This window comes from Brassica rapa, chromosome A06, assembly GCF_000309985.2.
Source record: "Brassica rapa cultivar Chiifu-401-42 chromosome A06, CAAS_Brap_v3.01, whole genome shotgun sequence".
In the NCBI taxonomy this organism is placed as follows: domain Eukaryota; kingdom Viridiplantae; phylum Streptophyta; class Magnoliopsida; order Brassicales; family Brassicaceae; genus Brassica; species Brassica rapa.
In genome coordinates, this window is record NC_024800.2 from 23862891 (window position 1) to 23876779 (window position 13889).

The 13889-nt window shown below is 34.5% G+C and overlaps 3 protein-coding genes and 1 long non-coding RNA gene across 4 annotated transcripts; 2 read left to right on the plus strand and 2 right to left on the minus strand.

The window, feature by feature from the left end:
* Positions 1-2330: 2330 nt before the first annotated feature.
* On the plus strand, positions 2331-4520 carry LOC103875002 (pentatricopeptide repeat-containing protein At5g48910). The gene has a single exon (XM_009153444.3). It carries the CDS (start codon positions 2480-2482, stop codon positions 4424-4426), a length of 1947 nt encoding a protein of 648 aa, XP_009151692.1. The 5' UTR covers positions 2331-2479; the 3' UTR covers positions 4427-4520.
* A 25-nt stretch (positions 4521-4545) lies between these two features.
* Positions 4546-5091, minus strand: LOC103874996 (putative defensin-like protein 165). Its single transcript, XM_018659655.2, has 2 exons — positions 4969-5091; positions 4546-4845 (listed from the first exon to the last, which is right to left on the minus strand). Exons 1-2 carry the CDS (start codon positions 5018-5020, stop codon positions 4625-4627), a joined length of 273 nt encoding a protein of 90 aa, XP_018515171.1. The 5' UTR covers positions 5021-5091; the 3' UTR covers positions 4546-4624.
* LOC117126209 lies at positions 4891-7715 on the plus strand. The gene is made up of 2 exons (XR_004448715.1): positions 4891-5083; positions 5930-7715. It is a non-coding gene; the product is annotated as an uncharacterized LOC117126209 (long non-coding RNA).
* Positions 7214-9860, minus strand: LOC103874995 (protein LATE FLOWERING). The gene is made up of 3 exons (XM_009153439.2): positions 9313-9860; positions 8515-9269; positions 7214-8395 (listed from the first exon to the last, which is right to left on the minus strand). Exon 3 carries the CDS (start codon positions 8383-8385, stop codon positions 7867-7869), a length of 519 nt encoding a protein of 172 aa, XP_009151687.1. The 5' UTR covers positions 8386-8395; positions 8515-9269; positions 9313-9860; the 3' UTR covers positions 7214-7866.
* Between the last annotated feature and the right edge of the window lie 4029 nt (positions 9861-13889).

Here is a 13889-nt window from a genome sequence, read left to right on the forward strand (position 1 = left end):
CTTCTTCAAACGCAACCCCCTAAATATAAAACCCTATTGGAAGAAAATGGTGTTTGAAGTTATTTTAGGACCTTTTTTTTTTGAAAAAGGGTTTATTTATGAGAAAAAGACTAAGATAGCACAAAATCAAGTTTTTGTTCCCAAAGTAGCACTCAAGGCTCAAAGTCACAAAAATAGGTTTCATTAAAGAGGTAAATATACACTTATACCCATTGGGTTAATTAATTCAAACCTTAGAGTTTAGAATTAAGGGGTGGGGTTTTTGAATTAAGGTTTATAATTTTATAAAAAATAAATACTAAAATAAAATAAAAATTTTAAAAACAGTTTCAAAAAGTATTTTAAATTATAAAAAGAAAATTTGAAAAAAAAATAAAAAACAATTTTGAAAAAAAAAATTATAAAAATTTCGAATTTGAAAACATATAATCTGAAACTATAAAAAAAAAATTCTTTTTTTCATTTTTTTAATTTTATTTATTTATTTTTTAAAAAAATTTTAAACCAAGGGTATTAGGGATATTTTACCCTTTAATGAATGTTATTTTGTGACTTTCTCCTTCTAGTGCCATTTTTGAGACATAAACTTCAAAAGGTGTTATTATTGACAATTGCCCTAAATTATATACCATATAAAATACATAAGTATTTTAATTTCAAATTTGCTTTGAATTTTTTTGATAAACATCTTGAACAATTATTGACAACTTAATATTTAGATTTTAAACTTTGCATTGAATGTTTTTAAAATTATAAATTATTAAAACTATTTTTTTGATGAAATGTGAACTTTATTGATCTTGGCAAAAATGAGCATTTACAAGAAAATAGAAGCCAAACTAATTTACAAGGCTATAAGTATGAATCCTAATTACTAAAACTATTAAACATCCCACAAATTTTTTATTGTTATCATTGATTTAAAAATTTTGTTATAAAGAAATACAAATGATCAAAAATATTTTTTTAACAGATGTCAATATTAAAAATGTACTATATATCTATGTTAATATCATTTAAACTTAATTTTATATTATATAAAATAGAAAAAATGTTTGTCTTTAATAAAATTTATTTAAGTATTTGTACCAATTTAATTATATACGTAATAGTTACTAAATTTTTAATTATTCAATATATATTTATTATTTTATAATATGTAAAAAATATATAATAAATAAAAATAATTTATATATAATATTTATTTATGATCTAGTTTAGTTGTATTTATAAACCAAGATAGCTTTAAACCTTTAACCATGTAAATCTCGGGTAATTGGACCTTACACATATTGTTACCGTGTTGGGCTCAATGTGTCTATGGATGTTTAGAACCAAGTTCACATTGTAGGATTCTTAAATGTAAACTTGAAGGAAAATAGTTCAGTTTAGGCATGGGCATTCGGGGTCCCAATCGGGTTTCGGTTTTATCCATTCGGGTTTCGGTTTTTCGGGTTTATCAAAATCAACCCCATTCGGGTTATATAAAAGTTCGGTTCGGGACCGGTTCGGGTTCTATCGGGTTCGGGTCGGGGTTAGTAAATCTTCAAAGAACCGGTATAACCCATTGTACTTTCGGGTTCGGGTCCCAATCGGTTCTTTGGTTTAAAAATATCTGATTTGTACCTATTTTGTAACTAAAACATAAATGAAATCGGTTCTTCGAATTTAAAATACATGATTTCTACATATTTTAATAGCCAAAACATAAGTAAAATCGATTCAAAAATAAGAAAAAACATCAAACGTGATCATTCAAAATCAAGCGAAATATAAACATAGATAGTGATAGAAAGAAAACCAGATAAATGAAATCATAAAACAAAAAATAAGTTCTCATGAAATGAGAAACATTATTCAATAAAAACAAAACCAAAACCTAAAAACTTCAGGCATCAACCGCCACATTCCACCATCAACCTTCATGTAACATATAATTATTTTAGAAGTTCAATAATATCTTAAAGTGTTTTGGATACATATTAAGAATTATGATCATATTTGGTAGAAGTTCTTTTTGTGATTTTAAATGTTTCGGGTTCTATCGGATATCCATTTAGGTCCGGGTTCGGTTCGGATAATACCCATAACCCAAAATACCAAAAAACAGGATCCATTCGGTATTTATATCGGATTCGGATCGGTTCGGATTCATTTTTATCGGATCGGGTTCGGTTCGGATTTTCGGATTCGGTTTATTTGCCCAGCCCTAGTTCAGTTTATTGAATTACTACTGGTTTAAACCTATTGAAAATTGTTAATCAAAATTTATTTATAATCAAAGTTTAATTATTTTAATCATTTATAAACAGGTTAAAAGCTTATTAATTTGAAAAGAGTATATTGTAAAACTGAGTATTATAAAAATATAATAAAAGACAGAATTGGACAGTTAAGAGTTAAGACTGTTGCACTATCTTGTTACGAACCACACGATCCTTTCTTCTTTCCTTAGACGAAGAACTCGCGAGTCACCACCATGAACCCAACGCAGACGCTTTACTCCTCCGGCGGAAACCCACCGTCATCTCATTCAACGCACCCGTCTTCCCTCTTCCCTCAAATCAACAGATGCCGAACCATGCGCGACCTCTCCCAAATCCACGCCACGTTCGTCAAATCAGGCCAAATGCGAGACACTCTCGCCGCCGCGGAGCTCCTCCGCTTCTGCGCCACCACCTCCGATCTCCTCCACCGCGACCTCGATTACGCTCACAAGATCTTCACCCAGATGCCTCACCGCAACACCTTCTCCTGGAACACTATTATCCGAGGCTTCAGCGAGAGCGACGAAGAAAACGCAATCATCGCAATCACACTCTTCCACGAGATGATGAAAGACTCGGTCGAACCGAACCGGTTTACCTTCCCGTCTCTCCTCAAGGCCTGCGCGAAAACCGGGAGGATCGAAGAAGGCAAGCAGATCCACGCGCTGGCGTTGAAGCTAGGGCTCAGCGGCGACGAGTTCGTGATGAGCAATCTCGTGAGGATGTATGTGATGTGCGGTTTGATGAGAGACGCGTGCGTGTTGTTTTACAAGAACATTATAGGGAGAGATATGGCTGTGAATATGATGGTTGATGGTGGTAGAAAGAGAGACGGTGAGGTTGTTATATGGAATGTGATGATCGACGGTTACATGAGGCTTGGTGATTGTAAAGCTGCGCGGACGTTGTTCGATCAAATGCGTGTGAGAAGCGTTGTTTCTTGGAACACTATGATCTCTGGTTACTGCAAGAACGGGTGTTTCAAGGAGGCTGTGGAGATTTTCTGTGAGATGAGGAGAGCTGATTTGCGTCTTAGTTATGTTACTTTGGTTAGTGTTTTGCCCGCGGTTTCGCGGATAGGGTCGTTGGAGTTGGGAGAGTGGTTGCATTCTTATGCGGGGAGTAATAGAGTGGAGATTGATGATGTGCTTGGCTCTGCTTTGATTGATATGTACTCGAAATGTGGAGTTGTGGAGAGAGCGGTTGAGGTGTTTGAGAGGTTACCGAGGAAGAACGTGATTACTTGGAGTGCGATGATAAACGGGTTTGCTATACACGGCTTAGCAAGTGATGCTATTGACTGTTTCTGTAGAATGAGGGAGGCTGGAGTTAAGCCTAGTGATGTTGCGTACATCAATCTCTTGACCGCTTGTAGCCACGCTGGTTTGGTGGAAGAAGGGAGAAAGTATTTTAGTCAGATGGTGAATGTGGATGGTTTAGATCCTAGGATTGAACACTACGGGTGTATGGTTGATCTATTGGGACGCTCGGGTCTTCTCGAAGAGGCTGAGCAGTTTATACACAACATGCCCGTGAAACCAGATGACGTGATATGGAAAGCTCTTTTGGGTGCTTGCAGAATGCACGGGAACGTGGAGATGGGGAAACGTGTGGCTAATATTCTGATGGATATGGTTCCTCAGGACAGTGGAGCTTATGTGGCTCTCTCAAACATGTACGCTTCTCAAGGAAACTGGTCGGAGGTTTCGGAGATGAGGCTGAGGATGAAGGAGATGGATATAAGAAAAGATCCCGGGTGTAGCTGGATCGACGTTGATGGTGTGCTTCATGAGTTTCTTGTGGAAGATGATTCTCACCCGAGAGCCAAAGTCATTAACTCGAAGCTTGTGGAAATCTCAGAGAAACTGAGACTGGCTGGGTACAGACCCATCACCACGCAGGTTTTGCTGAACTTGGAGGAAGAGGATAAAGAAAACGCGCTTCATTACCATAGCGAGAAGATCGCTGTTGCGTTTGGGTTGATAAGCACAACCCCGGGTAAACCAATACGCATTGTTAAGAACCTGCGTATCTGTGAGGATTGTCATTCGTCTCTCAAACTCATCTCCAAGGTTTACGAGAGGAAGATAACGGTAAGGGACCGGAAACGGTTTCACCATTTCGAAAATGGATCATGCTCGTGTATGAATTATTGGTGAAAGTAAACAAAAGTACTTCATTGTTCATAGTGTATACACATGCTCTGTTATTTCTTTGCTCTCATAACAATGATAATAATTAAATTTCTTTAGACCTGAGATGCGTTTAGACCCGTTGATACGTTAAACTGTTTATAATTTTTTGTAAATTGTAAATATTATTATCCATAGTAACATACAGTATATTCAAAATTTAAGTCATTTAACATGGTCGATTGCTGCTGGTGGTGGTTTCGGACAATTGTACATACAATTACATGTATAATTATCAGAGCCTGGTGGATTCTCAACGCAAGTTCCGAATCCATTCAACGTCTTGAAACACTCTTCCCTACAATTTAACAACAAACATTGTGTCTCGGGCGCTATCACTTTTGTGCATCTCTGCTGTGCCTCAGTTTTAGGAATGATCAATAACACTGCAGCCAATTGTGAATTGAGTGTTCACAGTTTAGAAACGTCTGCTTCTGTTTTGGCATAATGTATCGTCTAATGTGGATTTCGATGGGATAGTAGAAAAAGAATAAACAAAGTTAATTTACCTGAGAAGAGAACCATCAAAGCCATGCAAGAAGAGACTAATTGATTGGACATGGTGAGAGACTTTATTTATCTATGTATAACCTTCTTTACGATGTATGTAATATATGTTTTTTTGTAACGGATTCAAAAGAACCTCTCTCTTCTCTCTAGAGAGAGGAAATCCTCTCTTTTCCTCTTATCCATAAAAAATCTTTCAGAGGAAAGATTTGGATTTCAGAGAGAGTGTTCGTAGTCTTTTGCCGGAAGGAATCAACGGGACGATTGATGAGTTTCTTCATCGATTCACCGGATTCTCATCGGCTTATGACTCCCGGTTGTCGGGTTTCGACTCTGGAAACTGGTGGCTTGTTTAGCACCATGTTTGCCGGCACTCTCACTAGCAAATCATCGTGGCTCTATGATGATTTAGTCTAGTTCTTACCGGATTTATATTCGGTTTTGTCTGTTTATTTCTTCTTTTTTTGGTTTGACCTTGATTCTCTGTTTTTATTTTGGATCTCAATTGTGTTACGTTTACCAATTTAGATAGCGTTATCCTATTCCCGTTTTACGGGTTCTTCATCTTCAGGCTTATTTTTATCTTTAAAGATGATCTGAGCTGAATTAGAAGGATTTAAGCTATCTCTGATGTTAACTTGTTCGTGATACAACTGGATTCAAGCTTTGAATCGATGGTTCGGCTTGGCTCAACCGTTCTGGAATTGGTTATCCGATTTGCCTTGGTCCCTGTCGATTTCCGGTAACGGAAATTCATAGCATCGGGTTTCAGGCCGGTGGAGGAAGGAGAAGGTCTTCTATGCCGTGTGTCTTTACTTTTGTAGCAGCCCTACACGTGGACATGATCTGGCTTTGGACTTTGTCCTTTTTTCCTTTTGGGTTTCTAAAATTTGGGCTTTTTCTTATGCCTCTTTGTATATATGTGTTACTTATAGCTCTTCATGGGCTTTTTAATAAAATGAGATGCCAAAAAAAAAAAAAAATATATGTTTTTTTGTCCCATACAAATACTATTATATACAACATTTTAGTCAACCCACACTGTGGTGGTCAAATGAATAGATAGAAATTATAACATATGATAAGATATTATACCATATATTATAAATGCATTGACTCTTACGCATCATTTGTTGCCAGATAATTTCATGCTGAATCTAAAAGTATTGTAAAATAAAATGGGTTGTCATGATATTCTCCCCCCCCCCCCCCCCCCCCTTTTACTTTCATGGAAGACTTCCCCAAACTAAATAATCCAACCTAATTCTGCATATCTAATAAAATCAGTAGAACATGTTTTATACTCTTAACAGCGTTTAAGAAACTGCTAAAGCATAAGACCATGCTTCTTCCTCTTATTTTGTATGTGTAAGTCCGCATATGCTTTTGTAACATGTGTACACTATTTATCAGTCATGTACGAGACTAGAGTACGAGAGAGACCATGTTCTATATTTACTAACTGTGTTTGTTAATGGTCAAACCCTTTTCTTATAATCAAAACCATTTTCTTGTATCTTGATTACACCAACATGTAATTATCAAGTAAAGGAGACCAAGCATGAGCTTTCTCATTAGATTGGAGTTTGAAGATTTTTGAGTAACCATCATGCGATAGAATCTCAATACTAATTACCAAGAATACTTTCGACTTAATTATAGCTAATAGCTCTCACTAAGGAAGATGATTCGTTCTGCTAATTTCTCTATAGAAGCCAGACCAACAAGAGAACACTAATTAACTTGGTTATACGTTCATTCAAATGTGAATATTTAAAAACACTTAAAACTGTCAACATAAAGCAGAGAGTTGGTGCAGAGAAAGTTAGAGAGAAAAAGTTAGAGAGAAATTTTGGGGTTCCGGCGGTCGGTCGGCGCGTGAGCGTCCGTGCCGCCGCCGGAGTCTTTTCCTCCTTCAGAATAAATCACCAGTCTTTGTCTCCTTCTCTCCTTCTCCGGTTTCTGTCTGTCGGAGCTCTGGTCACCCAACAATCGCCGGTGGTTGTGGTTCTGGAGTCACGACGCGGTTGCGGGAAGGAGGGGATGGTTTAGTTGAGTTTTCGGTTTCCGGGAGACGGAGGCTCTCACAGATCCGTCATCGCCGGACTTTGCATCCGCGGCGGGGAAGCTTCCTTAGTTCCGCCGTCGTCGGCTCTAGTCCCCGGGGGGTGAAGGCTTTCACAGCTTCGCGTCGCCGGATCTCGTCCCCTTGTCCTTTTGGGTTTCGTCCTTTTAGTTTAATTTTTTCTCTTCGCTTAGTTTTAGGTTTTTTTGTGTTTTTGCCGGAGGAGAGTGAGGCTCTCCGGTGGAATCGGTTCAAGTTGCATGCGTTAATTTCTTTGGGTGGTTGCGGTGAACTGTGTTGGGGGAGCTCTCGCCATGGCGATCGATGCTCTCCGGTTTCAGAGGCCCAAAGAGGTTTGAAGTGAGGTTTGGCGGAGCTGCAGTGCTCCGTTTTGGTCGAGAGATCCGAAGGCTGGATCTCCGACGAAGATGAGAGGTGGTGGAGATGAGGCGTCCGTGTGACACGTGCCCCTCGTCGTCGAGGATGGCAACACGTGTCCGTGCTTCGGAAAAGCTGGACATTCGACGCGGCTGCTCTCTTTCCTGTAGGGAGATTAGGGTTTCTCTTGTTGGGCCGGAAGGTTATGGGCCCTTTTGGTTATCGGGTTTAGTTGTAGTATGGGCTTTTATTGTAATGATTCTGGGCTTGGCCCATATCCTTTAATATATAAAATCATATTGACGGGAAAAAAAAAAAAAGCAGAGAGTTGGTGTTAAAGTAGAGAATATAACACCAATTCAAAGACGTCGGGAAACAGGGTTTAAAGTTGACGGATCAGGGTCAAGTTTAATAAATTCAGATCTTTTCCCACTGGTCTAACAATAAAACGCTAAGGTTACAAATGGAGGGAGAGATCAAGACAATGATCTCTACCGTTCTCACTAGTCACCACGTTACAATTATGATCCAAAATTTGAACACGTTGCTGCTGACCAAAATACCCTCCTCTGCTATCTCTGCCTTGGTGGGATGTCGCCAACACAGCATGCACGTCGTTGGATCTGAAGATTGGATGGTCGGGTTGAGCAGCTGGAAAGCAGCCAAGGGAGGCTGATGAAGGGTAGCTTAAGAAGGTCAAGTGGTGCGGAGAAGGAGATGGTAAGAATACAGGTAGCGTGTGAAGAAAGTCATTGTTGTTGACTAAATCGTAAGCCCTTTTGGCTCTTCTAGCAGCGGTTCGCTCCTTCTTGTGGGCGTTCTGGTGGCCTCCTAAGGCTTGGGAACTCTGGAACTTTCTAGAACAAAAGAGGCAAGAGAATACTCTTGATGAAGATGTGTCTTCTTCTGCCTTGCTGGCTTCTTTAGTTTCGTTGATCTCTTTGTCTTCTACTTGATGGTGATGATCATCTTCCATTCTATGTTATCTATACAGAGGAAAAGGTACTAAGCATAAGATTAACTTCCAGTGAGTGCCAAAACAACATGTACAGCCAACCATAAACCGAGATATTAATGAAAACGATATGACTATTTATTTATATACCTTGAGTTGAAGACTAAGAGAGAGAGAATGTGTATGTTGTGGACTTGAGAAGATGAGTTTAAAAAGGCAGTGGAGAAGATGTGAAGTAGAGAAGAAGTCAAGTTTAAGATGGTGTTTGAGGAGAGTTGGAAAATGTGAAGAATCTGAATCTGTGAGTGGATTCATTAGGTGCTGTTACTGTCAAGTGTTATGTTCTCTTCTGTTGCAGAGCCAACTTTGGGGGCAGGTTCTATTACCCGTATGGGCTTGGGAACAGAGGAGATAAGAGAGAGTCAGAGATAAAGAGAAAGAGTTAAAGGTCTTGCATGTAGATGAGAAGAAGAATGATTGGTGGGAAAGAAAGAGACTTTTAAATTGGGAAATGGAACTTCTTTTTCTTCTATCTTGAGATGAGAAGTTTTTGTTCTGTTTTGCTACTAGTTTAAATGGAACTCATATTTGCTATTGGTCTAATCATAAACTTCCTCCTTTGTTAATGCTGACCATGCCTTTAATGAACTTAAGACTTCTTCACTTGTCTTTCACAGATCACAAGATTAATTGGTTTCTTTAAAAATGTGTAATTGAGAAACATACTAACAAACACACATTAAGGACACTTATCTCTTGACCAAAGATTTGGAAAGTGATGCCAAGTTGGTGTAAGAAAAAGGAAGAATGCTCCATAACTTGAGAAAGCAAATGGGTAGACATAAAGACTGATAATGTGTCCTGACTGGTCTTCACGCCCACTTCCCCTTGCAACTTGTCTTCACCTAAAAAACGCTTTATCAAAAAAAAAAAAAAACTTGTCTTCACCTAGTTGGCTACTTCTCAGTCGCACAACAAAAAGGTATTAAACCATTAGGGTTTATGTTTATGGATCTGTTGCGGCCCATTTAGCCTTCGTACAGTGGTTTTTCCATTGGCTGGGCGTTATATGTTTTGGGCTTAGCTTTAGTAGTTTGCAAGAAAATCTAACGGTATCGTTAGATGTGAAACAATGTAAAAGAGTAAAGACATCAAAGAGGATGTTATACAATAAAACCCTCAAAGTATCCTTTATTTGCAAGATTGACTATCAACTAGAAATTATATATAAGCCACCCGTCCATCGAATTTTTTGACCAAACTGTACGCAAATACGTATATATTAGGTGTTCTGCCCGCATATGCGGGCATAGTGTTCTTCTATTTATAACTATTAAATCAAAACAAACACAATAAATTATTAATTATGATTTCAAAAAGATAAATCAGACATTAAAAATTATATTTTATAATAAAAAAAAATATTTTCAGATAAAAACACAACATATTTAAGAATTATCTTATGTTTTATAAATATATTTTATTTTTGATAATTTTATTATATTTACTTATAGTCAATTATCTAATGTAACATATAAATAAAATATTATTAATATATATTCATTCTTTTTTATCAAAATATATAAATGGTTATTGTTGTGTTAAATTTTAAAAACATTCACATATTAGAATTATTTTAGAAAATCACTAGCATTTAATTATAAATTGTTTTATCTAACTATAAATTTTATAATAAAATATTATTTTCAGATAACAACATAATATATCTAAGAATTATCTTATGTTTTAAAACGTGTTTTTATTTTTGAAAATTTTATTAAGTTTATTTATAGTCAATTATCTAATATAATATATAAATATAATATTATTAGTACAAATTCGTTTATAATTATTTATATTTTAGATAATTCTTATTGTTATTAATTTTTAGATAATTCTTATTGTTATTGTTATTAATTTTAATCACTTATTTAATCAGATAATTCGTTTTTATTTTTTGATTAATTTAGATAGTTTATTCATTAAGATTATAAACGATATTAACCGCTCTAACTTTTAACGTGAGAGCTCCATTGCAAAAATTTACTTCGCAAATAATAGTATAGATATATATGAGAAATTCTTTAAAATAGCCATTTTTAAGTTTTTGTCACAAAAAATAGCACTCATTGAAGAAAATAACCAAAATAAGTTTTATTAAAGGGTTAAAAATATATTTTTAATTTTGGATTAACTAATCTAGACTTAGGGTTTAGAGTTAAGGGGTGAAGTTTTGGGATATTGTTTCAAATTAAAAAAAAAATTGAAAATTTCAAAATAAAAAAGGGTTATTTTGGTTATTTTTTTTTAAGTCTATTTTTGTGACAAACACTTAAAAATAGCTATTTAAGAGAATTGTTTTATATATATATAATTATGTAATCAACAGAAAATAATATTTTACACAATTAGGTAAATACGTAAAAGAAGGAAAAGCACGTGATTAGAGTTAAACTATTTTGTATCAAATTTTAGAAGCAACATGTAAATTGTAAATAATGATTCAAACACGATGATGGCCCCAACGAAACTTATATCATTGTAAGTTTGGTCCCAGTCGGGCTTTCTAACACGTTGATAAGTCTAAAGGTAACTTAAATGCTCTCATCTTCTTATCCTCTCTGTTACTAACACATTTTTAGTTAAATAATCGTGGATACACAGAATCATCATCTAGAAGGCTCGTAACTTGGTGGGTGAGAGACATGACAGTATGTTTTAGTGCGCCACATGAGCTCGTGACACTGCCTCAGCAGACGTCATTTTGACGAGCTCATGACATTGCTTCGTGTTTAACGTGTTATGTTCATGTTTTAAACCTACTAACTTTAAATGAAAAGACAACTGTCGGCACACAAACAAAAAAGTAGATGAAGGACATGTACATGTTTTATTCGGATCATTATCCAACTAAATACTAATCTCTCTGTTTCTTAAAAATAGATGTTTTGCAAACTTATATCCCACTCAAAACAAATGCAAAAGTATCACTGTTCCGCTCACAAAAAACCTACAATATCACTCTTGACGGTAACAGATTGTATATTGACACAGCCGACAAAAGTAAAACTCCACGGCCGTCACAAATTGGTTTTCGCGGACTTACTCCACAAAATTTTTGCAATCGTGTCGTTATTCTCCTTATTTAATAGTATTTTTATCGTGTATAATCCAAAATAGTAATGGCTTATTGTCTGTGGTCCTATGTCATCAGTATGATGATTTCTCTGGTGCAAGCGGCAACGTTTGTTGACTAGTGAATACCGCTTCCGATAATGTCTAGATTCATACATATACGTCTGAGAGTGACGATGATTTTATTTATTTATTTATTGATGTGGTTTTTCTTTTTTTTTGCTAGAATTTTTATTGATGTGGTTACAACTCAGATATTTTAGTTATTTATTTGAAGTGATTCATATGACGAGGGATCATTAAAATTATATAAATATTGAGTTCTTGAAACTTTTCTCTTGTAATTAGTGACGGATCCAGTGGTTTACTTAACTTATATCATATACTCCTTTTGTTCCTTAAAATAATAATATTTTCTAGATTTTTCACACGTTTTAATAAAACATATTAAATTTATATATTTTTTTGTGTTTATCTTTTTCATAATTTAAGCTAATCAAAATTCAGCTAGTATAGTTAAGTTTTTTGAAATTTGTAATTAATTAATAAAATATGCATTGAAAATATAAAAAATAGATTTTTTTGAAACAAATTTTTTAAAAAAAATATGTAACTTTAAGAAACAGAAGAAGTATGTATAATCCTTGAAACTAAAAATGGAAAAGTGTCAATGGGAATTTGAACCTTCGGTTATGGGGTGTTAATAATAACATCACAACTATTTCTGCTACAATTTATTTAATAAATTTTATACAATTTTATTTATTTGATTATTTTAGGGGTGTCATGTGACTCCCTATAGCCTTAATAGATCTGCCTCTGCTTGTAATGAAAGGTTGAAATGCCTTGCACCACTTGCTGCGAATCTGCTTAGACTGTTCTGTACATTACCCCCTTTGACACCTATTAAATTATCATTCGACCAAGTAATCAATAGAAATAAGAGTGTACATGAATCGGACTGAACTTTTTCCCCCTAGTTTGGAATATGAAATGTGATTAATCTAAGCTACAAAAACGCCAAGGGAAATAATAGTGAAATGTTTTTCTATAAACCATAAATCTAAAAAGAAAATTTATATTATTATTTAAAATATTGTTAAAATTCAGGTTATAACATATGCATCTAAATTCTGAATATACTACAAAGGAAAAAAAAAGTCGAAATGATGGAGAAGATAACAATTACATAAAGTTTTTGAAATATTTGTTAAATTTAGCTACCTACAAATTTAGTTAACATTAAATATAGTAATATGTAAATTACATAATTGAGATTAGTATAACATAATATACATCTATATTTAGATATTGTATACTATATACTTAATGTTATAATCTGATATGAATTTATGTAAAAGTTGCTCAAAAAATTAAAATGTTAAAATTTTCATTTAAATTAGTTACACATATGTCGTGAACCAATGATCTATATCCATGGAACTGAAAAATGACAGGCGTTATCATTGTCACAAAACACATTATATTTAACTTCACATAGTAAATGTTATCGTTGCAAACGGTTGACGAAAATAAATGGTCTTGTAAATTAGTCTCTTTATTTCATAATAAATGTCATTTTAAGTTTTTAATTTTGTTTCAAAATAAGTATCATTCCATAATTTTAATTAAATTTTGTACATTAAATCTACTTTTTACCCTTTTGAATAACCAATCAATTTTTATTTAAATCATTATCATTTAATTAATTATACATTAAATAGGGTTATCTTAGGGGGGGGGGGTTAGTGGGAGTATAATTTTTATAGAGTTGGTTGATTTTAAAAGTCAAGAGATTTGTTAAATTTGTAAAGAGTTATAAAGAGTATTTCATATTTTAAAAGTTTATGAAAATGTACTAATTCAAGGATTTTAAGAATCTAAAGGAAATATGCAAAATTTTTGAAGTTTTGTCTTATGAGTAAAATTATCTAGAATTCAATTCCCGATAACTCTAGATTTGATGGAAACTTAGAATCATTAAAAACCAAACTTTTTGAATAACAAGAGATTTTGTAAGTCATTAAACAATCATCAAACCAATAACAATAGATTTTAGTAAGAATCTTAGAATCCACCAACCAATAACAATAGAATTTGAGAATTTTAACAATCACTACAAATCCATATCCCACTAATACCCCCTTAGTGTATTATATTTTTTTTTAATCTCCGATGGAGAGAGTATTGGAAGGAAGCCAACAAGAGCGTGCAAAGGCAGTGTCCCACAAGGTAAATCGATAAGCCTTTAGCTAAAATATTTGACTGAGCGGTCAGAATTGCTAGGTAATAAGAACAACGAGAGGCTTTTGATACACCGTATGACACCGTAACAATATGAGTCGAATAAATAGAAATAGAACCTTTTGGCTTTTAATAACCTATAATAT